Below are 26711 nucleotides of genomic sequence, written 5' to 3'. Positions count from 1 at the left end.
AAGAGGCATTTCTTCCAGAACTCTGTGGGCTCTTCTACAGTGACGTCACTGGCAGAGATGTCATGGCGTCTGTAGGGCTGAAGCTGGAATTAAGCTAGCTTAAAGCTGTCGACAGTGTGTAAATCGAAATGGAGAAAAATGCAAACTTGCATCGAGATGTTGGAGGAAGTACTATATGTGCTACTATTGCAGGAGAAATTGGCGATATTAAAACAGTTGGCGGAATGAAGGGAGCGACCGATACGTGCAAGAATAGTGAGCGTTCTCTCAGTACTTTGGTTAGTTGTACTACTAGCTCCAGTAGTGCCCCAAGCACTGCTAGTAATGATATCTCCAGTGTTGAGAAATTAGATATGGCAGAAATGATCGAGTCTCTCCCGGTGCAAGAGAAGAACATTCAATCGAGTGGTTGGTCGGAGACATTGTCCTCTGGATCTGGAGATAATTTGAGTAACGGGATGGGATATGGCACGCAACTGGCTACAGGAAATAACGAGGGTGCCACCTCAAAGTTAGTAAACAATAAAACGGATGGCGAGCCTTCCTCAATGGGGGTAAGGATTACAGATGGTGAAGCTGAGTTGTTGGGTCGTGAGTCAGTTGAACCAGCGAAGCTGGCAAAACCGACACACCTATGTTCGGACAAAACAAATACGGGAAACGTCAAATGTGGAGTTGCGATTGACAAAACAATATGCGAGGGATTGCAGAGTGGGAGTGACCCGTGCATCGCGGCAGAATCTAGGAGCGCCGACTCACTTGAGTCTTTCTCGAACCTCAACTCCTGTCCCAGTTTCGATCTCAACAGTGAAGGGTTGGAGGACAGGGGGCTGGAAATAACACTACAGAGCGAGTATGGGGCTGATGGAACTAAGATCCCGTGCACCAAGGACCGGGGCGCTGGCCAGTCCATATACCACATCAAGTGGATCAAGTGGAAGGAGGAAAACACACCTATCATTACCCAGAATGAGAACGGTCCATGTCCATTGCTGGCAATTATGAATGTCCTATTGCTGTCATGGAAGGTAAATGACTGACATCATAACCAGACCTCTGAGACAAGTTTACATATGGTGTGCATGATGCCATTTGGAACATTTTCACATCTATTATTTGTCAATACTAAATTCCTAATAGAGAAGTAATTATGAAGCTGGTCATCATAACTACACTATCTGTTGTATTATCAGTTTAAAATACAAATTTAATGATCAGTAGTAAAATAAGCTTGTCACCTGCCAGAATATAGAATACCATGAAAAGTTGAAGATTCATAAATAATCTCCCTTATTTGGGCAGAATTTAAGTCAAAGTTCAAATTATACGACTCATATGCATTCATCTTTATTTTCTCTTAATACTCAATTATTGTAATTTTATGATGGAGTTTGTTGACAGGTCACATTGACCAATTATACCGTATATATTTTCCCCATGCTGCGGCCTTGGCAGCTCAGTCTCTCTCTTTATAAGTAGTCTCAGAGCTTCCAATTGAGTCATTTTTAAGCCTCTGTTTCATTTACATCATAAAGATAATGTTTATTTATTGTCAGTGACAGTTGGTTGGCAGGCGGTGGAGATTCTGATTCAGTATGTGGCTTCACAACATAAACTGCAGCTCTGTGTCTGAAACCTTCCCTACCTACTGTGAAAATGGGTGACATGAAAGTGACTGTAAACAGAATTCTTTGCTTCAAACGCCTGTGTGTGTGCTGACAGTTGTGCATCCGCTGACAGTGCACTTCTGGTGACTTTAAACACAGCTTTCCACTTCCCAGGTGTGGGTGTATTTACTGTGAACCATAATCATGGGGGAGGGAGATTCCTGTCAGCCAGGTTCTATTGGCCTGACTAACTTTAGTCATATTGTTTGGTTTGTTAAGTAATGTATGTGGTTCCATTACAGGTGAAGATGCCACCAATGATGGAGATCATAACTGCTGAACAGTTGATGGAATATCTTGGTAAGTACAAGTGGGAATCTGTTTACGAAACCGAAGACCCAGGTGTCATTTAAATCAGTGACCTGTTCTTTCGGTGCCCTCCTGGAGAGTGAAATGTACAGTTTATTCCTGGTCTCTAGTATTTCTCTAAGTTTACGGACAGTTGTGACCTGTTTTTTTTAAAAGCCTGATACAAATTCAAGCCACCTTGACGGTGCTCAAAGGCAATGGGAAATACTGTATTTTTCTTTGGTTTTGAACCTGCCTGGAAGGTCCATGTCACAAATTGCTAGTCTGGCTGTAACTGTAGTACACCAGTGCAGTGGAGCATTGAGCTGTAGTAGAAACTAGCCTGGGAAGTGCAATGTGACCTTAATGACAGAGTACTGGAGGGCCGTAATTATGTCCCACTGCCTGGGAAGGCATTACTGTATGAATAATCACAGGACCTGCTTCACTGCCTGCCTGGCCCTTCAGTTTTATTATACTAATTTCCTCACCTCCCTTCAGACTGTGGATTTGCTGCCTCTCCTAGCTTTAGGATAAATTGCTATATAATATGGATTTCATATGATTTAAGCAATGGCACACAGTAATTGCATAGCTGCTGTGAAATCACCAATATGCCAATATTACCTGAGTTTTCCTTATAAATTAACAAAACCTCCACTTGATTTTTAGCCAGTGAATACAATGGAAGATTCTGTAATAAATTCAATACTCTACCTGGATCATTATACACATTCTGCTGCTAGACCTGCCCTCAGGAGAGTGCATATGTACTTGTACACCCATTAGTTATATGCCTGGAGTTCCCACAGATGTGGTGGGTAGGTTTAGGGTCATAAAATATTGTATGGATGGATGAAGGGCGGGCGGGCGAGTTGAATAAAGAGAAAACAATGCATAAAAAAAATCCATAAATGTGCAATTCATATCTATAGACTACATTGAGGTTTTCATTTAATTATTTCTGTTTGGCGTTAGGCCCTAAAGCTTAGGCTACACACTAACTGTCGTGCCCTAAATACACGGCAATTGCCAAATGCATTTGGGGACTTGGGCAGAAAAGTTCAAATCGATCCACTGAGGCAAAAAGGGCAATGTCCGAGTTGCATTCAATAATAGAAAATCTGCGAAATGGAGCGTTGATGTTTGGCAGTTCTGTCATGTGTGATGATTCAACAGTCTCAAGACGGGGAATTGAAAATGGCACATCAAGGGAACTACTGCTCAGATGGGTTAAATTAAATGGTAGCCTAACTGAAACGTGGATTGACTGTAGGTCTATAACCTCTCACATCGCCTAATATAATATTAACTCCTGCAGAATTAATAATAATTATTGTTTCTTTCAGCATCTTGAGAGAATGAATGTGCGGTTAGGGACAGTCTATAAAGGTGGCGGTGCTATCTTTATCAGCAACATAAAAGTGTAAGCCATCACTTTACCTTTATTATCTTATTATCTTATTATTTAAACCACATCAAATATTTATCCAAGCCGGACTGAGATCTTATCAAAAACATGTTGAGCTGTTTTAATTTTCTAAACCGGTGAAACTGATGTCATTTAGACATTTTTGCATGTAAAATCTTTCATGTTTTTTTTAAGTCATTCAATTTTCTCCTTGTTCCCAGAATGTATTGTGTGAGAGAAGCAGAGATGAAAGACAACAATTTTAACAAAGTCAACTATACTGAACAAAAATATAAACGCAACATGCAGCAATTTCAACCATTTTACTGAGGTACAGTTCATATAAGGGAATCAGTCAATTGAAATAAGTTAATTCGGTCCTAATCTATGGATTTCACATGACTAGGGAGTGGCGCAGCAGCCAATCAGAATGAGTTTTTCCCCACAAAAGGGCTTTATTACAGACAGAAATACTCCTCAGTTTCATCAACTGTCCAGGTGGCTGGTCTAAGACGATCCCGCAGGTGAGAAGCCGGATGTGGAGGTCCTGGGCAGGCGTGGTTACACGTGGTCTGCAGTTGTGAGGCCAGTTGGACGTACTGCCAAATTCTGTAAAACAATGTTGAAAGTGGCTTATGGTAGACAATTAACATTACATTCTCTGGCAACAGCTCTGGTGGACATTGCTGCAGTCAGCATGCCAATTGCACGCTGTGGCATTGTGTTGTGTGACAAAACTGTCCATTTTAGAGTGTCCTTTTATTGTCCCCCAGCACAAGGTTCACCTGCATAATGATCATGCTGTTATTCAGCTTCTTGATATGCCATACCTGTCAGGTGGATGGATTATCTTGGCAAAGGATAAAATGATCACTAACAGGGATGTAAACTAAATAAGCTTTATGTGCGTATGGAACATTTCTGGGATCTTTTATTTCAGCTCATGAAACATGGGACCAACACCTTACATATTTTTGTCCAGTATAGATTGAAACATTAACACTATTGATTTCTAACATTATTCTGGTGAGCAAAGGTTTATTTAGTCTTCTAGGACAAGAAGTAATTACAGAAGAGAACCTGCCTGTATCTAATTATAGACTAACATAGTTGACTAACAGGTCTACGTTTCTGCTTATAATTTCTGACATTTTGGTAGGCTATCTAAAAATGTTTCCATCTCAGTCTGTACAACGCATTTTCTGTATTTGTGGGTTAGGGTCGGGTGAGGGCCTCAGATTTTTATCAGCCCTTGCGGATGGATTATTACCAATTGTGAGCGGGCGCGGATGAACAAACAGCTCACCCGCGCATCGCTAATACCCATGTGAGGTCAGGTGGTATGGTCCAGTATAGACTGATCAGGAGGACTGAAGAATCCCTGTGGACCAAGCCCTGCTAACGTCAGGGAAACAGGAGCTGTGTTCTTTCTCCTTGCGGGGCACGCTGACCCCACTGCCTCCCTCCGTAGCTGGGTGATGTTATGATGAAGAACCAGGGGTGTCCTGTTACTAAAGGCATTCTCATCTAAGCTATAGAGAGAAAAAAATCTGTCACTATAGCCAAGCCCTCTTTTCATGGCAGTGGTCAGTTTGGCTTCAATTTGACCAGCTCTATAATTCTTTGACTGGTGCTATGACTAGTATCCCGTTTTGAGTGTGTTCTAGCTAAATGCATCATATAAAGACTGTTAGGCGTCAATAACAACTCTAACTATAAGAGAAATGGAGTCACCAGCTGCTGAGTTCTGAGAGACACCAGAAGTCCTGAAATGTATCCACATTAGTCATGCCATGGGAGTTGTTTACTTTCATATGATCATTTGGGAGTTCGGTATAGAGGTCAGTTTGCACTAAAAGACTCCTGACTGTTTGTCCTACATTCTGCATGTGATTAGCAGATTTAACTGGTTTTTATTTCATCTGTATTAGTCATTATGAGCCAAGACACAGACTGTCGTTAATTTATGGCTAAGGATATTTCTCACCATGGTTTAATTACAGTGTACACTGTCGTGCTTCATTGGGGGACAGATTAGTTAGTTAGCTACCAATAATATTAACAGCTAAATGTGATTGGGGAAACAGAGGGATGATAATTCATTGTCAAGAAATATATTTTTGATGTCAGTCATGCGAATATTCATTACATTTCTCAGTTTGCTGCTTCTCTTCAAGTATTTTTCATTAGGTCTAACTCAAATGTTGACTTGACTTCTCATTAGTGTGTTTTGTACCAGGGGTAATAATGATTGTATGCAATAATGTTGTTACCTTTTGGTTAGATGTTACATTTTTAGGATGCATTGGCTAGGAAAATGTAATTTAGAATTAGTAATTTTGTCTGTTGTTGAACTCTGTTAATGGGAGAGCCTTGTGTTTCCTCCCCACAGAATCTGCCTCTGAGTCCATAGCGCTTGGTGTCCATGACTGATAAATTATAATTGAATTGCATGCATTAGAGTTTGGTTCATTTTGCTGGAAGAAAAAGTATAATCTACAGTGTGTGCATTTTATTGTCAGACGACACTATGACCAGGAAAATCTAATTTGACCTTCTTCAAATACTTTTTTATAAGAGTAGGAGGCAAACAATAAATTGTAAACTGTACCCTGCTGGCCAACTGACATGAAACCCCGAGAGAGGAGACCATTCAGACTGACCCAAAGCATTAGCACATTGAAAGACACACAGTTGCTCATCTTTAGATATATTAGAGGTAGCCTAGTGTGTGGGTCTGATGGAACACAGAACTCACTCCAACCCCATAGCTCTATGTTCAATACCAGTAAGAAGCCACAGAAAGGCCTTTACCCCCTCTCCCACCCACTCAGGGCCCTCTCCCCCATTGTGCCCCAGATGGAATCCCCTGATTGCTCCCTCTGTCTGCAGCTCTGCACCTTGCTCATCTGCTCCTACAGATACCCATGGTTGATTCCAAGTTCAGAATAAAAACACTCCCTGTCTCTTTTGAGCACCCTGACTCAGTGAGCACTTCAACCCTTCTGCAAATCACAGGTGACAAACAGTAATGAAGCACAGCGTTTTCATTTCATGCAACTCCTGTTTTTCCGACTGTCGTGTTAGATTTCCTCGGAGGAATGATCATGGTTGTAACCATCCCTCTTGTGTTCAAAACCGACCTTTAACTGCGTTATGCAGGCTGTGTGTGCGTATCATCCCAGATATGCCTCTGAGTCATCTCTGCTCTTCTTTCACAAGTGCCCATAAATTGCAGCTCCGTGTTTGTGGAGACGGCTTTGTCTTTACTCCAGCTAGTGGCTGAGAGCTCATAATGAATGTTTTGGTCCCTGGTAGATAGGCCTGTCTCCTAGCCTCACCACTGCACTTCATTACGCACAGTTATTGTTTTATGCCCAGACAAAAAACAATGGCTTGTGAAAAAGAGCTGCTCACAAAGAGCCCCATTTAACGTGGGCTGATTCAGACGCTGTATTAATAACTACTGTGAGGCCCATAGGGGCAGAAGTGAAGGAGATGTATGTTGTATTAAAGAGGCTGCTGGTCGGTGTTGGGATTTAGTACTCTGTGGAGCATGCCAGTGAATCATCATCAGCAGCAGTAGAGGCCCAGGCAGGGAGGGCACAGTCTAGAGTCAGCTGGCAGGGAACGGGGGCAGGCGGGGGGAGGTAGGTGGGGTATGGCCGGGGGTTCCCTGGGCATAGAAATGTCCGAGTCAATTGACTGGCCTCAGCTGGGTGCATTCATGGCCAGGGCTGAGGAAGCCTGTGTCTGAGGAGAGGATATGGAGATCGAATCAGAGTAGCTCCCCGGCTCTCAAACACACTGACTACTGGCTCACTTTGTTAAAGTAAGATAGCAATCGTTGGATCATGAGAAAAAGTAGGTCTATTTTTGTTTTTCAGATATCAAAGTCTCAGAATCATTATCTTGTAACATAAAATATCTCGCGAGTGGGTATGTTTTTGACAGCTAGACACTGCGGCTATGTGTTGCTCAGAGAGGGGAGGGTGGAGTTGGGTGCAACGTTAATGGTTGGATGACAGGTGCACTGTGATTAGCACCACAGGGCTCTTCACAAGGCTCTCCCTGCCCGCCCCAGTGGCTGCTCTCCCTAGGTCCTACACTAAGCCCTTAACAACTCTCTAGCGGCTCCCCACTGGCCAGAGCTTGACTGACCCCGCATGCCTGGCCGAGCCCTTCCTGGAAAAACAGCTGGCCAGCGCTTAGCACTCAACATCCCGCTTCTCACTGAGGATTAGACACCTCTTATGAAATCAAAACATAGTCGATAATATCACCTCTTCACTTGGGATTGACGTAAACAGGCTGTGATGTCACTGGTGAGCGGGCAGGGCTCTACCCTGATGATATTTTCCCTCTCAGCTCCCCTGTGTGTCTGTGGCTGCTTTACTTAGCCTGTTTCCCCAGGTCCTCTGATGTTGCTTCCTCCTCCCTCTCTCCCTCGCTCTGTCGCCCCTGCAGGAGACTACATCCTCGATGCCAAGCCGAAAGAGATTTCTGAAGCCCAGCGGCTAAACTATGAACAGGTAAGGACTGTTGCCTAAACACAATCAATAAGGGCAGTTATTCACTGATCATACGCATGTCTACCGGTTCATCTCTGTGTCTGTCTGTGGCTCATGTTGGAGAATGAGACAGGCATGCAGGATGAGGCAGGCAGGCTCTAGGTTGTTGGGCACCCCCCCTCTCCCTCTTAGATCTCTGATGGCAGAGCAGCAGCCAAAAAGTAAAGCAGCAGCATCACACTATTAACTCGCACCACGCCAAGGGGGCTCACTTGTTCTCACTTCCCAGCCTAAAATATCCCTGCCTGCCATTTAGTGACTGCAGTTCCTGTCTTCTTCAATCCAGAAATATATCATATTCTAAATGGCAACGATGCAATGTTAAGATGAGTGTTTATACGGTCATGTGCATTTGCACAACATTGGAATTGGGAATGAATCTCCAGAAACACCAATGAATGTATATTTATGTAAGATGAATATAAGCAGCATGATGATTATGGTTATATGGAAAAACAGCCCACTGCCCTGGAGCTGCGTTTAGCCCCTATATAGGTTACATAAAAAACAGCCCACTGCCCTGGAGCTGCGTTTAGCCCCTATATAGGTTACATAAAAAACAGCCCACTGCCCTGGAGCTGCGTTTAGCCCCTATATAGGTTACATAAAAAACAGCTCACTGCCCTGGAGCTGCGTTTAGCCCCTATATAGGTTACATAAAAAACAGCCCACTGCCCTGGAGCTGCGTTTAGCCCCTATATAGGTTACATAAAAAACAGCTCACTGCCCTGGAGCTGCGTTTAGCCCCTATATAGGTTACGTAAGCTGCGTCTTATCAGGCCAAACGCACAACATGGTCATGAGGGGCAGGTCATGTCTCTTCACATCACTGTGGGAGGGTGCTCAGGGATGCATGGCTGAGTTCAGATCGAGGCCAGTGCTGGGGCTCTGGGTGGTTCACATGGCCTGGCAGGGATGGCTTTATAATTCCCATCCACAATCTCATCCCTATCCCTGCTGCCTGGAATGTGGGAGGGCCATGGCCTTTCTTCCTCTCCTCCTTCTCTCCACTCTGCTGTGGCAAAGAACCAGCACATCTGTGAATGTTATTCTCTTCACGGACGTCATCGCTCGGGGAGGAGAACAGTCATGTGTGCGTGTGTACATACCAGTCTCTCGAATACTGTCCAAGGAGAATGTTCTGACTGCCGTACAGTCGTAGCTCTCCAAGCTCCTGCCAAGAATGCCAGCATCCTGGGGTCTCCTCTTCACTGTTGACGTTGAGACTGGTGTTTTGCGAGTACTATTTAATGAAGCTGCCAGTTGAGGACTTGTGAGGCATCTGTTTTTCAAATTAGACACTATAATGTACTTGTCCTCTTACTCAGTTGTGCACCTCCCACTCGTCTTTCTATTCTGGTTAGAGCAAGTTTGCGCTGTTCTGTGAAGGGAGTAGTACACAGCGTTGTACGGGATCTTCAGTTATTTGGCAATTTCTCGCATGGAATAGCCTTCATTTCTCAGAACAAGAATAGACTGACGAGTTTCAGAAGGAAGTCCTTCGTTTCTAGCCATTTTGAGCCTGTAATCAAACCCACAAATGCTGACGCTCCAGATTCTCAACTAGTCTAAAGGTGGCTAATTTTATTGCGTCTTTAATCAGCACAACAGTTTTCAGCTGTGCTAACATAATTGCAAAAGGGTTTTCTAATGATCAATTAGCCTTTTAAAATGATAAACTTGGATTAGCTAACACAACGTGCCATTGGAACACAGGAGTGATGGTTGATGATAATGGGCCTCTGTACGCCTATGTGGATATTCCATAAATAATCAGCCGTTTCCAGCTACAATAGTTATTTACAACATTAACAATGTCTACACTGTATTTCTGAACAAATTAATGTTATTTTAATGGACCAAAAATGTGCTTTTCTTTCTTTCCAAAAACAAGGACATTTCTAAGTGACCTCAAACTTTTGAACAGTAGTGTTTGTGTGTGTGTGTGTGTGTGTGTGTGTGTGTGTGTGTATGTATGTATGTATATGTATGTATATGTATGTATATGTATATGTATATGTATATACATGTGTGTGTGTGTGTGTGTATATATATATATATATATATATATATATATATATATATATAGCTCAAAAAAATAAAGGGAACACTAAAATAAATGAATGAATGAAATATATTTATTAAATACTTTTTTCTTTACATAGTTGAATGTGCTGACAACAAAATCACGCAAAAATTATCAATGGAAATCAAATTTATCAACCCATGGAGGTCTGGATTTGGAGTCACACTCAAAATTAAAGTGGAAAACCACACTACAGGCTGATCCAACTTTGATGTAATGTCCTTAAAACAAGTCAAAATGAGGCTCAGTAGTGTGTATGTCCTCCACGTGCCTGTATGACCTCCCTACAATGCCTGGGCATGCTCCTGATGAGGTGGCGAATGGTCTCCTGAGGGATCTCCTCCCAGACCTGGACTAAAGCATCCGCCAACTCCTGGACAGTCTGTGGTGCAACGTGGCGTTGGTGGATGGAGCGAGACATGATGTCCCAGATGTGCTCAATTGGATTCAGGTCTGGGGAACGGGCGGGCCAGTCCATATCATCAATGCCTTCCTCTTGCAGGAACTGCTGACACACTCCAGCCACATGAGGTCTAGCATTGTCTTGCATTAGGAGGAACCCAGGGCCAACCGCACCAGCATATGGTCTCACAAGGGGTCTGAGGATCTCATCTCGGTACCTAATGGCAGTCAGGCTACCTCTGGCGAGCACATTGAGGGCTGTGCGGCCCCCCAAAGAAATGCCACCCCACACCATGACTGACCCACCGCCAAACCGGTCATGCTGGAGGATGTTGCAGGCAGCAGAACGTTCTCCACGTCGTCTCCAGGCCCTGTCACGTCTGTCACGTGCTTAGTGTGAACCTGCTTTCATCTGTGAAGAGCACAGGGCGCCAGTGGCGAATTTGCCAATCTTGGTGTTCTCTGGCAAATGCCATATGTCCTGCACGGTGTTGGGCTGTAAGCACAACCCCCACCTGTGGACGTCGGGCCCTCATGCCACCCTCATGGAGTCTGTTTCTGACCATTTGAGCAGACACATGCACATTTGTGGCCTGCTGGAGGTCATTTTGCAGGGCTCTGGCAGTGCTCCTCCTGCTCCTCCTTGCAGAAAGGCGGAGGTAGCGGTCCTGCTGCTGGGTTGTTGCCCTCCTACGGCCTCCTCCACGTCTCCTGATGTACTGGCCTGTCTCCTGGTAGCGCCTCCATGCTCTGGACACTACGCTGACAGACACAGCAAACCTTCTTGCCACAGCTCGCATTGATGTGCCATCATGGATGAGCTGCACTACCTGAGCCACTTGTGTGGGTTGTAGACTCCTTCTCATGCTACCACTAGAATGAAAGCACCGCCAGCATTCAAAAGGGACCAAAACATCAGCCAGGAAGCATAGGAACTGAGAAGTGGTCTGTGGTCACCACCTGCAGAACCACTCCTTTATTGGGGGTGTCTTGCTAATTGCCTATAATTTCCACCTGTTGTCTATTCCATTTACACAACAGCATGTGACATTTATTGTCAATCAGTGTTGCTTCCTAAGTGGACAGTTTGATTTCACAGAAGTGTGATTGACTTGGAGTTACATTGTGTTGTTTAAGTGTTCCCTTTAATTTTTTGGAGCAGTATATATATATATATATCTTGTTCTTGCCTTTTTGTTTGATATTGTCTGCTGCATATTTGAATAGTCAAGCTCCTTTTATTATGATTTTGAAGAGTGTTGAAGGAGTTCATCATAACAGAGTTCTATTTATAAATTCTGGCTTCAAATATCATCTGTCGGAGGATATGAGGATTAAAATAGCGATTGCTTGGCTGTTGTTAAACAGTAACTCAGAAACTGGAGCGATTAGGTTTATTCTGCAAAGCCTGGTCATGTTCCCATAAATGGCACTCCTGAGAGATTGCACACTAGCACTATTCACTTGACAGCGCTTTTATGGTTATACGATATAGAATATTCTATTTTATTGAGATAGAGATGCTCCTAAAAAACTAATGTAGCAGGATGGGAGTGTGTCGCTGTATGCAACATGATTGTGGATTTTAAGAGTGCACAGTTATAGACTAAAATGCAGACTTAAACTGACGTCGGCTACTGATGGATTCAATTCAAATGTAACATGTTAAACTGTAGTTTTTTTCCTGTTTAGTGAATGATTACTGTGAGAATGAATGGCGTTTAGGCCTTGAAACTGTGTGTATGCTAATTTAGAAATCATAACCCAATCAGAGAAGAGGAAATTGCCTTTGATCAGAGAGCAGGGTCAAGCCCAGAACAGAAGATGGACGAGGTGGGATTCTGACATCTGGCTGAACAAAGAAAGGAGCATGGACATTCCACAGGAGCCAGAGGGAAACTCATTGGGGTCATAAAATGTATCGCTGGGGAGGTGACAACTTCAAGAGGGTGGTGACCAAAAGGAGGGACGAGTATAAGATGTTTTGTGAACTTTCTAAATATGTGCACTCAGCTGAATGTATCCTTGGTATTAAACACTTGGAACTTCTCTTGAGCTTTTGGTCTCAATTTCTTATTGCAAAGAGGTTGCAATAGCGTTTTTCTTTTTAACACGACCTAATAAAGTTTTGTGCCAGATCTCCATAATACTCGGGGAGCTGTCCAGAATGCCATTGACATGAAAACTGAAGCAAAGCTCTTGCCTGTGTCTGTCAATTAGTCTGTCAGTCAGCTTCGTGGTCAGCCTGATCAGCCTGATTTGCCAGCGGTTGGAGGTCTGGAGTCACTCACCAGTCCCAAGTGGAAGCAGAGCGTGTGTGAGAGAGACGTGCTGGCGAATGAGCGTGGTCGTGTGTGTGTGTGTGTGTGACTGCTCGGGGGAATACAATTTTGATCTGGCTCCCAGCCTGTTAGTGGAACGTTACAGGAAGGCCGGCCTGTTTATCCAATCAGTCTCCCTCTTTCGTAAAAGCTGGAGTGGAACCATTGAATACTGGCCTTCATTTTCCAGGGAATAGTCTACTGTACATCATCACATGCAAATATCACAGGCTCTGTGTGGATCCCATTTTCAGCACAGAATTTATGATTAGTGTGGTTAGGGTGGCACTTAGATGTAGTCTGGTCATAGTCTGTGAGCGGCTGGAGCCGAGTGGAGCAGGGCTTGGCCACACAGCAGGAGGGTGTGGGTGTGCAGAGCAGGCAGCATGTTGGGCACTGGGCAGAGCGGGAGCAGTGGGCGGGCACGTTCCTGATCTCTTACTGTGCTGCCAGCTTCGCCACCCGCCAGACAGAGACGCAGTGCCCACATTTGTGTGTGCACTTGTCAGTGTGTGTGTTTTTGCTACACTGCGCTGACTCACGTTTGACTTGTGCTTTAGCACCTGTCCTCAAAAATGCAATTAGGAAAACAAGGAGGATAAAGCAGAGAGAATCCTTGCTGTGTGTCTCAATGATGGACCTACATGACCCCCCCCCCCAAAAAAAAAATTGTGACCATTATTCCTCCTCCACCAAACTTTACAGTTGGCACTATGCATTGGGGCAGGTAGAGTTCTCCTGGCATCCACCAAACCCAGATTTGTCTGTCGGACTGCCAGATGGTGAAGCACTATTCATCACTCCAGAGAATGTTTCCACTGCCCCAGAATCCAATTGCAGTGAGCTTTACATCACTCCACCCGATGCTTGGCATTGCACATGGTGATCTTAGGCTTGTGTGCAGCTGCTCGGCCATGGAAACCCATTTAATGAATCTCCTGGCAAACCGTTCTTGTGCTGATGTTGTTTCCAGAGGCAGTTTGGAACTCGGTACTGAGTCTTGCAACAGAGGAGAGACAATTCTGTGAGCTTGTTTGGCCCACCACTTCACAGCTGAGCCGTTGTTGCTCCTAGACGTTTTCAGGGCAGAAATTTGACCAACTGACTTGTTGGAAAGGTGGCATCCTATGACGTTGAAATCACTGAGCTCTTCAGTAAGGCCATTCTACTGCCAATGTTTGTCTGTGGAGATTGCATGGCGGTGTGCTCAATTTTATACACCTGTCAGCAATGGGTGTGGCTGAAGGGGTGTCCACATACTTTTGTATACATAGTGTAAACAGCAAAGCACTGTGGAAGTGGAGGAAGCCCCCTGCTTAGTGAGGCGCTAATCAGTAGCTCTCAGGGGGTTCATCTGATGTCATGTGACTGAAGCTCTCTTCCTTTGGAGTGGAGCAGCTGCATGGTCTGTTACATGAACCATACTAATCCTCCCCACAACTGTCCACAGGCGTCCTAATCCCCCCCACCCCCACACACACACACACAGATCGTCCAGCAAAATGCTTTTCAACGACCCACACCGCTAAGTGCGAAAGCTGGAGAATCTCCCTGCTTTTGGGAATTTATTTTCCCTCTTATTGACAGGTTATCCTCTTAGAAAATTGAGAGAACACACCAAAGTCACCCACTATCACCTCTTTGTGTGTGTGTGGGGTGTGGGGACAGCTGCAGAGGCTCCCTGTGACACAGACCAAAGCAACGGTCATCAAAATTGTTGAAAGGTTTTGAAAACAATTCTAATAAATGCAGCAGTTGGACAATAGATGAATACACTCCAAACTTTTAGATTATTTTTTTATCCATCAGGATTGACTGAGTTATAGCACATAAAACATTTTACTGGCACTGAAAAAAATTATGAATGGCGTTCAAGGAATTCTCTTTTTTTGGGGGGGGGGGGCACTCACCATTTTATTTATATATATAAGTCAGGTATTTCTTTTATATTTTATGTTAAAATAAAGAAAATGTGTACTTGAAACAGTTGCATAAATACAATGGATGTATTTGCATAAATGAAACATTAACATAAAGGGGTGGAACAGGGCTGCAACCACAAACACCTCCTCTGTCTAGGACTCTTGGTCTACCTGCACTCACCTGTGCTGTCTAGACTGCCTAATTAATGACTGTTGTCACGTTATGTTGCATAATTCAACAATTGTGCCAATAGCAGGATCCCCTCGGATTAAAATTCAACTCGCTTGGCTGTAGATTACACCTACCTATACATACTTTGAATTGTTTGCAAGTACAGACATAATATCACTATAATCCGAGTGTTAATTTTCAGAAGTTACATTCATTTCAGTGCATTTAATTTGTTAATTGTAGCAAATTATTACTTTTTTCAGTTCCACAGTTCCACATCAAAATAAAGTGATCTTTCTTCTCATTCTTGTGTTGAGATGTGTTACATCCCCGAAATAAGCTTTAGTGTTCTTATAGATGCAACAGAAAGACAATGTATTCCATTCAGCCCATTTCAGGCATTACCGGAGTGTGTTTGACAGGTCATTACAAATATTTCCGCGGTCGTAACGTTAATGACTAAAAAAGACAGGCACAAGCAAAAGTATGATGGAGTCGTAGAAGTAAAGTGAAAGCAATCAATTCAGAAAGATGGATTTTGCGTCCCTCAAACACAGGAAACAGATGGCTGAAAAAGACGTGCGTTGCTACAGACGGGTCTTGTTAGTCTTTTCTGTGTCTGAGGGGCGAAAGACAGGAGGGAGTGATGAGTACGGTAGACAGGAAGTTTCTTGGTCAGGACACTTTCTGATTTGTACAGTTTGTACATTTGACTGATAGTACAAACTAGCAGGTTTCTGTGGGTGAGTCTGCTGTTTTTCTAGCTGTAACTGCTGTAGTATGTGACAGTAGTTGGTTCACTGTCCTCAACATTTATTCCAATGTCAAATCTTATTTCAATGCCATAGTTAACAACAATTCTACAAAGACTAACATCCCTGGCTAAAGACCTTGAAAAGGAACATGACTTTCTATTTGTTGTCTCCCAGAATATGAGTGATGCCATGGCGGTGCTGCACAAGCTGCAGACGGGGCTGGATGTCAACGTGAAGTTCACAGGGGTGCGGGTCTTTGAGTACACCCCAGAGTGCATTGTCTTTGACCTGCTGGACATCCCTCTCTACCACGGCTGGCTGGTGGACCTGCAGGTGAGAACCCTTCCCTCTCTCAGCCCCCTTTTAAAAGTAGACTCAGCAAGTTGACATAAATGCACAAAGAAAACAGCAGTAATGGGTCAATATCCGCAATAACTCAGAATATTTAAGCCTGAGGCTGACCTTCTCTGCTGTTTTGGTCCTGTAGCTACCACGTTGTAGCAGCGTGAAGCAAACCCCGTGCACATGCCCAGATCCTCTGAGTGACTGTGAGAGCAAAGTATTGCATCGCACTCATTGCAGTAACTACGGTGCTGCACACGGCAACATCATTACGCTAAGTCTACCTTTTTAACCCATGTAGCTATTGCTATGATATACAGGCAAATGTATTGTTTAAAGTCACCTTGTCCTAGAGAGATTTACACAGTTATCAAAACGTCACGCCAGGGTAAGCCTACACGAAACACAGCCCTTATTTTAAGTGTTTCTAAAATCCCCTGTGGGAAAAATGAATGGTGGAAAAAAGATTGGAACTATTTCCCTGTTTGACCACTAGGTTTTATGGGTATTATAACTCATACTGTGGTACTCTATAGCCGTTTGTCATATAGACAATAAACCAACTCCACACATTATTTATGAAAGAAATGACTTCAGAATGACTGGTTAGTGTACAACTCATATTGAGTATTTTTCTTTTGAAAACATGACAATATGTTCTTGTCGCTTGTTCTTCACTGCATAGTAGAACACAACAACGGTTGATGAATGCTCTCCTCTTTTATGTTCCCTCCAGATGGGCGACACTGTGAAGGCAGTGGGTAACTGCAGCTACAACCAGCTGGTGGAGAAGATCATCTCCTGCAAACAGTCGGACAGCAGCGAGCTGGCTGGGGAAGGTGGGTGGACCGATCGACTGGAGGGATGTGTTGCTTTCTTTCTCGCTGCCTCTCCGCTACACATCCCAGGCTGCTTGATAAGGCCGACATTTTCTCCTATTGCGCTGAAGCAGATAAACGGAGTCCTGGGCTAAACATTCCTGTGGACGACTGACTAGTTGAGCTTTGTTCCTTTCCCTCTCTCACGCTGCTCGTATTGTTCACCCAGGGCAGTTCAGATGTATTCCCGTCATAGGCACGTTTGCTTCTGGGCTGAATGTTTTATGCTTTTAGCATCAAGTTTAAGTTTTATTAGTCATATATACGGGATACGCATGGTAGACATCGTCCAATGAAATGCTTACTTGCAGGTTCCTTCTTGACAATGCAACAACAATAAGAAAGAATAAAATACAAGAATACGAACGTAAGGTAAAGACTCCGTAGAATAGAATAAACATTTTAGCATCATCACAGAAATAAACCAATAACGAAAGAGTGAGTCAGTTAGCGGGGCGAAGAGCTGTGTCTCAGTTTCCTCTCCAGTGCTTCTCCGCGGTCTGTCTAGTTGTCTCCTTGTCTTAGTTAGAATATCACCCTGTCTCTTCGTGTCACTCAATACAACTCTGTCTATCTCTTTCGCTCGCGTTATCTCGCTCTCTTTCTCTCTGTGTCTCATTCTATAGGTCAGTGTGTCTATCCTTGTCCGTCTGTACATCACTTTATATCTCTATATCAGTCCCCAAGTCTTTGTCTGTTTTTCATCCTGTCGGTCTTGTGTGTCTCTCACTGACTCGCTCTCTATCTCTTGCCTTCTCTCTCCCCTCTCTCTCTTTCTCCCTCTCTCTCTCTCTTTCAATGTCCCTCTCTCTTTCTCCCTCTCTCTACCTGCAGGCTTTGTAGCCGAGCAGTTTCTGCACAGCACGGCCACCCAGCTGACGTACCACGGCCTGTGTGAGCTCACGTCCACCGTGCAGGAAGGAGAGCTCTGTGTGTTCTTCAGGAACAACCACTTCAGCACCATGATCAAGTTCAAGGTGAATGACCACTCAAGTCATTGACAAGCCTTTATCCACTGCTTTATGCCGCGAGGTTATGACAAATGGGGCCTTGCAGTACTGTTTACTGTGAATGGGTCTTCTTTACTTTCCTCTGCTACAGCGTCCCCAAACCACCGTCCATTATGAACAAAAACAAGTTAAGTCTGCCTTGTCCTCTTAGTAGTGGGAAAGGGTGTTATATAAATGAATTGCATAATGTTACCGAATTCATATCACTCAGTCCCAGATAAGCCTTTATTTCAAATGTATTGCTAGCTTCTGGATCAGATCACCCCATTCTATGTATTGTAGGTTGTTGACACATGGGGACTTTCTTTCATCCAAGTCTTTTCAACCATCTGTTAACAGCTGAGCACTGTTAGTGTGTTCCCCTTCTCCCTGTCCCCCCCCCCCCCCAATAGATCTCCCCACACCCCAGTCCCAGGTGATGTAATGTTCAGTACATAGGGTTCTGAGGCTGGTGTGAGGGCATAAATACAAATGCCCCAAAGAGCATGGTAGACACGTGTTGGGGACCTATTCAGCACCTAGAGTCTTAATGCTATCTACGATGGTTTCAACCGCCTTGTGCTCCCTCCACTTATCACTGCAGCTGGGACAGGCTCTTCCTGTTATCTGTAGCAGGGGAAGTTGAGCAGGCCTGTCTGTGTGAGAGTGTGTGAGTGAGCATGCTTGCCAAGTGAAGCAAGCTGTGTGTAGCACCCATGACCCCAAGATAAATATTTACCAATACCAAAGCCCCCCTCATTTAAACACACAAACACACACAGACCTGTTATCCAGAGTTAACCTACTACAGGAATAAGAGGGTGTGAAAGTGTGTAGATGTATTTTCTGGCAGTGATAAGACGTGTATAACGTGTGTCTCCGTGTGATCAGGGCCAGCTGTACCTCCTGGTGACAGACCAGGGCTTCCTGACGGAGGAGAAGGTGGTGTGGGAGAGCCTGCACAATGTGGACGGGGATGGCAACTTCTGTGACTCGGAGTTCCGCCTGCGACCCCCGTCAGACCCAGAAACGGTGTACCGCGGACAGCAGGACCAGATAGACCAGGTCAGACCACTACGCCAATTGGGCCCTCTGATCAGTTCCACTTCATTCATGGGAGCAATGACAAACAATGCTGAACACCCATCTAGCTGAATCATGGCAGCCATTTCGCACTGTTGGGTGCACCACATATCTCTTGCAGAGGATGTATGCCATGGAGAACAAGGTGCACAGTCACAGTGCAGCATTACAGAAATACTAAGTCTGGGTGAGTCACAATCAGAGTGTACCTGATTGTGGTAGCAGGTAGCCTAGTGGTTAGAGCGTTGGACTAGTAACCGAAAGGTTGCAAGATTGAATCCCTGAGCTGACAAGGTAAAAATCTGTCGCTCTGCCCCTGAACAAGGCAGTTAACCCACTGTTCCTAGGCAGTCATTGAAAATAAGAATTTGTTCTTAACTGACTTGCCTTGTAAAATAAAATAAAAACAGAGTGGATTGTGTAAAGGGTACAGTAAATATTACACATCTCCTTTATCTGGGCTCTGCTTTCCCATGGCTTCCTAGCCTGCTCCATCTGCACTCAGCTCTACTCTGGAGAAGTAGTGGGGAAAAGTTCCTCAATAATAGATGTTCAAAGCTCCTCTGCTCTCCTGTTAACCCCCCCCCCCCCCTCCCCCCCACACACACACACAACCACACTCAGGGTCTGGATGCCTGATTTGGCGATGACCGTGACATGTGGCGCCTCCCTCTGTACTGCGCTGCATCACGCTGCACTTCGATTGGCTGTTTAATAATGCATGATGTGGTTTGTGTCCCCTGTGCAGACGACAGCTGATTGGCTGGCCCGTTAGGCTTGGTGGCAGGGCTGCCCAGCAGCTTGTCCATCTGCCAGGGTCCATATTCACCACCCTCACCCAGTACAGAGAGGGGGGGAGTAGTCATCTCTACTCACACTCTCATCCACCCAGACACCCTTATGCTTGAGAGGGCATATCATAGCCGACAATTAAGACAGTATGATGCTGCACTCAGGAAAATATTTGGTTTCACTCTACATGAGGGTTATGAATGAATAAAGAGGTGTGTAGCCCTGACTTTAAAATGGGTGGTGTTTTGTAGCTTACAACTAGGCTTACTTGGCAGTGGCACATCACTCTGGTAACAGTGTAAACACCATGATGTGAGACTCATTGACCTGGTCCTATTCTCTTTTTCTCTCTCTCTTTCTCTCTCTTTACCCCCCCCCCCCTCTCCTCATCGTATGCAGGACTACTTGATGGCGTTGTCGCTGCAGCAGGAGCAGCAGAGTCAGGACCTGCAGTGGGAGCAGCTCCCTGAGGGCATCAGTGACCTGGAGCTGGCCAAGAAGCTGCAGGAGGAGGAGGACCGACGAGCCTCCCAGTACTACCAGGAGCAGGAGCAGGCTGCCGCAGCACAAGCACAGGTCGGGGAAGGGGCCAGGGAGGGAGGGAGGGGAAGGGGAATACCTAGTCAATTGTACAACTGAATGCTTTCAACTTAAATGTGTCTTCCGCATTTAACCCAACCCCTCTGAGCAGGAGGGGAGCTTGTGAGAAGGGGGAGGGAAGATGTGAGGAGTGGAATTGAATGAGGAATATGATGAGAAAAAGATGTGTAGGAAAAAAGGAGGAATGAGGATGAGAAAAAGGGTAAGGGTTGTCAGTTTATATACACTGCTCAAAAAAATAAAGGGAACACTAAAATAACACATCCTAGATTTGAATGAATGAAATATTCTTATTAAATACTATTTTCTTTACATAGTTGAATGTGCTGACAACAAAATCACAAAAATTATCAATGGAAATCAAATGTATCAACCCATGGAGGTCTGGATTTGGAGTCACACTCAAAATTAAAGTGGAAAACCACACTACAGGCTGATCCAACTTTGATGTAATGTCCTTAAAACAAGTCAAAATGAGGCTCAGTAGTGTGTGTGGCCTCCACGTGCCTGTATGACCTCCCTAAAACGCCTGGGCATGCTCCTGATGAGGTGGCAGATGGTCTCCTGAGGGATCTCCTCCCAGACCTGGCCTAAAGCATCCGCCAACTCCTGTGGTGCAACGTGGCGTTGGTGGATGGAGTGAGACATGATGTCCCAGATGTGCTCAATTGGATTCAGGTCTGGGGAACGGGCGGGCCAGTCCATAGCATCAATGCCTTCCTCTTGCAGGAACTGCTGACACACTCCAGCCACATGAAGTCTAGCATTGTCTTGCATTAGGAGGAACCCAGGGCCAACCACACCAGCATATGGTCTCACAAGGGGTCTGAGGATCTCATCTCGGTACCTAATGGCAGTCAGGCTACCTCTGGCGAGCACATGGAGGGCTGTGCGGCCCCCCAAAGAAATGCCACCCCACACCATGACTGACCCATGGTCAAACCGGTCATGCTGGAGGATGTTGCAGGCAGCAGAACGTTCTCCACGGCATCTCCAGACTCTGTCACATCTGTCACGTGCTCAGTGTGAACCTGCTTTCATCTGTGAAGAGCACACGGCGCCAGTGGCGAATTTTCCAATCTTGGTGTTCTCTGGCAAATGTCAAAAGTCCTGCACGGTGTTGGGCTGTAAGCACAACCCCCACCTGTGGACGTCGGGCCCTCATGCCACCCTCATGGAGTCTGTTTCTGACCATTTGAGCAGACACATGCACATTTGTGGCCTGCTGGAGGTCATTTTGCAGGGCTCTGGCAGTGCTCCTCCTGCTCCTCCTTGCAGAAAGGCGGAGGTAGCGGTCCTGCTGCTGGGTTGTTGCCCTCCTACGGCCTCCTCCACGTCTCCTGATGTACTGGCCTGTCTCCTGGTAGCGCCTCCATGCTCTGGACACTACGCTGACAGACACAGCAAACCTTCTTGCCACAGCTTGCATTGATGTCCCATCCTGGATGAGCTGCACTTCCTGAGTCACTTGTGTGGGTTGTAGACTCCGTTTCATGCTACCACTAGAGTGAAAGCACCACATGCACCAGCATTCAAAAGGGACCAAAACATCAGCCAGAAAGCATAGGAACTGAGAAGTGGTCTGTGGTCACCACCTGCAGAACCACTCCTTTATTGGGGGTGTCTTGCTAATTGCCTATCATTTCCACCTGTTGTCTATTCCATTTGCACAACAGCATGTGAAATTTATTGTCAATCAGTGTTGCTTCCTAAGTGGACAGTTTGATTTCACCGAAGTGTGATTGACTTGGAGTTACATTGTGTTGTTTAAGTGTTCCCTTAATTTTTTTTTGAGCCGTGTAGATATAGCAGTCAGGGGCTTAGTCAGATAGAAATGAAATACATAGCTGACATGAATCTGTTGTCCACAATACATGTTCTATCTGAATGTATCTCTATGTTCCCGATACAGCTCAGGGCTGTTCTTAAGCACGACTCAACGCAGAGTGCCTGGATACAGCCCTTAGCCGTAGTATATTGGCCATATACCACAAACCCCCGAAGTGCCTTTTTGGTATTATAAACTGGTTACCAACGTAATTAGATCAGTAAAAATAAATGTTTTGTCATAGCGCTGTCAGCCAATCAGCATTCAGGGCTCAAACCACCCAGTTTATAATGTTGCTTATTCACCCGTTTGAATGAGCCACAGGTAGGTATTACAGTTGACGCTCCTGTTCCATCCTGTCTGTGTTGTGCAGCAGCCAGCAGAGGGAAGTGACGAAGCAGACAGAGCAGAAGCAGCATCATCATCATCATCAGCAACAGCAGCAGCTGGAGCCATGCCCAGTCCAGGGAAGCAGCCCTCTGCTGGGGAGCGCAAACCCAAAAAAGAGCCCAAGGATAAAGACAAATGTGTTCTATTATAACATAGGATGGTTGTGTGTTTGTGTGAGAGAGAAAGAGGGGGGCAGAATTTTTTTTCACATTGACCTGACAGCCTATGAACAGCCCCTTTTGAAAGCGAGAGATAGCGATGAGACAAACTGAGTTGCCCTTCCCAAGCCACTGGTGCCTGCCATCCTCTACCCTCAGTGGGCCCGGACAACAGAGGAAGGGACGCTATGACAACTACCACTAATCTTTTGTACAGTTGGCCAAACTTTGTTACAAGTCACACAGTGCACTATATTTGTGATCTGGGGTCAAGGTTAATGGGGGTGGTTTTATAGTAAAATTAGAAAAATTCCAGAAACAGGATGCTGGGAGGGAAAGAATTCAGAATCTGAAGTATCTCCTCTCATGACACCAACGTTTTTCAAGGAAATCATTTTCATTATTGCAGTTGATAAGCTATTTTTGTTTTACAGCACATATGTATAGATATGCCTGCTTTGATTCAGTTCAGTTTTTGAGCAATAGACTCTACTGAAAACACCTTTGTTTGCTAGCTATTGGTTGGTGGGGGTAATTTAGCTCCTTCCAATTGGAGATAATCAAGAGTTTGTTCAGAGTCTTATTGGGATAGAGATGAGGTGATAGTGACATCAGTGAGTGTAATATCTAAGCACTCCTGTCTCTTTGCCACGTTAATGGATGCCAAATTACTACTTTAAGTGTGTTTTTGCGTGTGTGCTTGTATGCGTGTGTGTAAGAGTATTATAGAGAATAATTTATTTTGGTATATACTTAAATGGAAAGGGATTCATTTGTTTTTGCCGGTTGCAAATTAATGTAAGACCCTGTTGTGACGAGCCTTTTGTATATCTCTCTATCACTACCCACATCCCTGTTCTTCCTGGGAGGCTTGGAAGTCAGTGCCATACTCTGGTAAGGGCTGCCTCTACCAACCCTCATCTGCCATTTAAGACTCGCCCTGTCCAGATTGGCCTTACCAGAGTATGGCAGTGTTGAATTCTGGTGTGTGTGTATGGCATTGGTGTCTACTGTGTGTATGTATGGCTGATATGATTAGCTGCATTGATTTATGCTCTTAACTTGGAAATAACCTTAACAACAAAAATGTTTTCCGATGTATATGAGCAGTTGGATTGAAAGATATCTCTTATTTGCTGTATATGCTACACATCCAGTAGAGTCTGAACAATCACACAGACAGAACCATGGAAACACAGGACGGTGCAATTTGACTTTTGTCGCTCACTCCCTGAGAGACTTGGCTGGTTATTGGCTGCAGAGGAAGAGTGATAGTAGTATCCCACACTAATAGTCTTTAGTGCCCAATGTCACACAGATCTGCCGGCAGTTATGTTGTCAATATGGGATGTTGTCAATATGGGAAGCCTCATGACCTAGTTGAGATATGGAAGTAGGATTTTCTAATGTAGCCATGTTTGAATCCATGTGCTTATCCTACATCATCTGACTTTCAAACAAATGTATATACATTGTGTACATACCAAGTGCACATTTATGACAGAGCTAGCTAGTAGTTTGCACCATTGTCCTACTATGGTACTGCCTCCTGAGAGATTTACTGTTTTCTATCTACACATTCCAGCTGGATGCCTTGACTCAAGCCTTGTGTTATACGTCAGACCTAGAAACACAGTTATAGGGGAGACTCCTCGCAGTGCTGCTAGTTAAGGGGTCTCCCATTTTTGGCTGTTACATTTTGTTCTCATTGTCCAGAAATGGACAACCCCAGCCTTCAAGGACAAGTCCAGTACTTAGTATTTATTTTTGCCTGGCGACTGGCTGCATCTTGTAGGAGTAGGCTACCTGACTAACCGGTAGTAAGGCTTATCTGCAGGCTGGACTTGAGTACTGGGGTTAGCTCAGCCTGTCTATACAGTCCTCACGAGGCCACACTTACTCTGTATATAAAATGCCTTACAACATTTACAATATCTTTTATAAGAATAAACGGAAACAGGTGTATTACTAGAATGAGACAATCTGTAGATTTTAAACTATTCATCAGAAATACTCTCAGGCCTTCTCTGAAGGGACATATCCTTGAGTGTCTTTTGTAAATTGTTTGTGTATTAGCTGACTTGGCAACAGCAATGATTGATATATACCATTGTAAAGTATTGAATATAGCCTGTAGTAACTCCCTCAATGTGTTGTAATGTAAATGTGTAACCACGTATAGGTATCAGTAACTAATTATTTCAACACATGGTATCTAACTAGGTCAACTTCATATTATCAGGCTGTGCATAATTATCGCTAGCTATGTTCATGGATGGCGTAACAATGGGTTTCTGAGCTTCTCTCAGGCCTACCTAGTGAAAGGAATTCACAATGACTTTACACAAGAATAAGTTTGCCCCTTGTAATGGAATTCAAGGCTGTTTTTCAAAAGTGAATTAAACTGCGGCTGCTTTTATGTTCACAATGACTACCCAAAAAGTAATATATGCCTGAATAGACAGGACTTAATCAGAAACACCTATGTTGAAGTGAGCGTGTACATCCTGTTTATGGTATGCTACAGTATGTCCTTTATATTATTGACTAGTGATTTTGTGAAAGGTTGGGGGGGAAGGACCGTGTCGTTTCGAGAGTCAGGGACACAATCCATATTCTTGTTTCTTTCGTAAAATTAACATCCATTTTAAAGTTACCGTCACACTGCAGCTTGAATTATACTTGTTAATGTGGTCAACCTTCCCAATGGCCTCAACCCATTTGTAATGACGTTCAAAAGGCAACTAGTACTGAGTTTTATGATGAGAACCTCAGAGGGCCATTTTATCTAATTACTTTTGAGGTTTTTGGGGGAGCAACAAGATGTTAAACACATTTGAATAAAAAATTTAAAAAAGTGCGTAAGCTTGCTTTGAGTCATTTACATTGCATTATTTACCAGTATCTAGATATTGTTTTGTTTCAGCTTGAATGTTGTTCCTCAAAATAATTAAGGATTTTGTTTGTGGAATGTCTCGAGTGAATATGTGTAAGCCTTGTTATAGTGCTGGGGTGGTAAATACTGTACGAACAGTCTGTTGACAAGGTAGTCCTTGAACATATAGTCATTGTAATTGGTTTTGCACTGTTACATTGATATGCACTACGAAGGCTGTTTGGACAGGCATGTTCTTTCCAAGCACATCAGATCTGATTGAAGACCAATTAGTGAGAAAAAAGATCAGAATTGGTCTGCCTGTGTAAACGCAGAAGAGAAAATACCTCATTTTATACAGAATTAGAAATTGTGCGAGAGTGCTATTGTTCTTTGGGTACCTTGTAAAAATTGAATAGTCTAGAATTGCTACAACAGTTGCTCAACAGTCAGTTGAATATGAAATGCTCAATTGTTTCTGTATGAAAGGGCTGGTTAAATATTTTGGCTACAAGGACAGTAAGTACTGTGTAGCCCTTTTCAATAAGAATTGATGCAACTTGAACTTCAGGTAGCCGTTCACCCGCTAAGGCCAGAATTGTTTTATAGTATTTGCGTAGCTTTTCACACAAAAAAGTCACTAATGCCACTGGCTGGTCATCTAGAGGGAAGGGATTTTAAAAGTTGGCTATTTTGACATTGATACTGTATAGATTGGAGAAGTTTGTTTTATGGGAAATGTGGAAAATCAGATATACTGGAGCACAGAACATGAACGCAATCCACCATATTGATTTAACTTGTTCTGTATAGGTTTCCTTTTGTTCTGTTGAGATTAAATGCAATTATATTAATCCCAATGTTATTCTGATGCTGAATGCAACAAATGCATACTAATGACATTTAGCAGAGTATCATTTCAATATTTTCACTTATGTTTAACCACACAAAAAGGTCAATCCTCGTGTTGGAAGGTTCAAATGTTTATCTATATACATATGACCAAATAATGTAGATGGTGTTTCTTCTGTAACAAAATGCCTTAGACAAGGGACATTCAACCTGATTATTAAAGTAAATGGACAATAAAAAATAAAAACTTGGTTCTCTTTTCACAACCACTCAATGTGTGATGTCTTGTATGTGCACTTCATGAGTCAAATGTAGGAGCGAAGACAAAA

The 26711-nt window shown here is 44.1% G+C and overlaps 1 protein-coding gene across 2 annotated transcripts; it reads left to right on the top strand.

The window, feature by feature from the left end:
• Window positions 1-26651, top strand: LOC109874629 (ubiquitin carboxyl-terminal hydrolase MINDY-2-like). Of its 2 annotated transcripts, none has more exons than XM_031811329.1 (9): window positions 1-1028; window positions 1910-1967; window positions 7834-7898; window positions 15770-15928; window positions 16674-16776; window positions 17650-17792; window positions 18696-18869; window positions 20079-20255; window positions 22481-26651. In XM_031811329.1, exons 1-9 carry the CDS (start codon window positions 129-131, stop codon window positions 22646-22648), a joined length of 1947 nt encoding a protein of 648 aa, XP_031667189.1. In that variant the 5' UTR covers window positions 1-128; the 3' UTR covers window positions 22649-26651. The 2 variants fall into 2 exon arrangements, with proteins under 2 accessions (XP_031667189.1, XP_031667198.1); XM_031811338.1 differs by having other exon boundaries at window positions 48-1028; window positions 22484-26632.
• The last annotated feature ends 60 nt before the right edge of the window (window positions 26652-26711 follow it).

This window comes from Oncorhynchus kisutch, linkage group LG3 (genome assembly GCF_002021735.2).
Source record: "Oncorhynchus kisutch isolate 150728-3 linkage group LG3, Okis_V2, whole genome shotgun sequence".
Taxonomy (NCBI): Eukaryota; Metazoa; Chordata; class Actinopteri; order Salmoniformes; family Salmonidae; genus Oncorhynchus; species Oncorhynchus kisutch.
The sequence above is the reverse complement of the archived record's forward strand: the minus strand, read 5'-3'. Positions and strand labels throughout refer to the sequence as shown.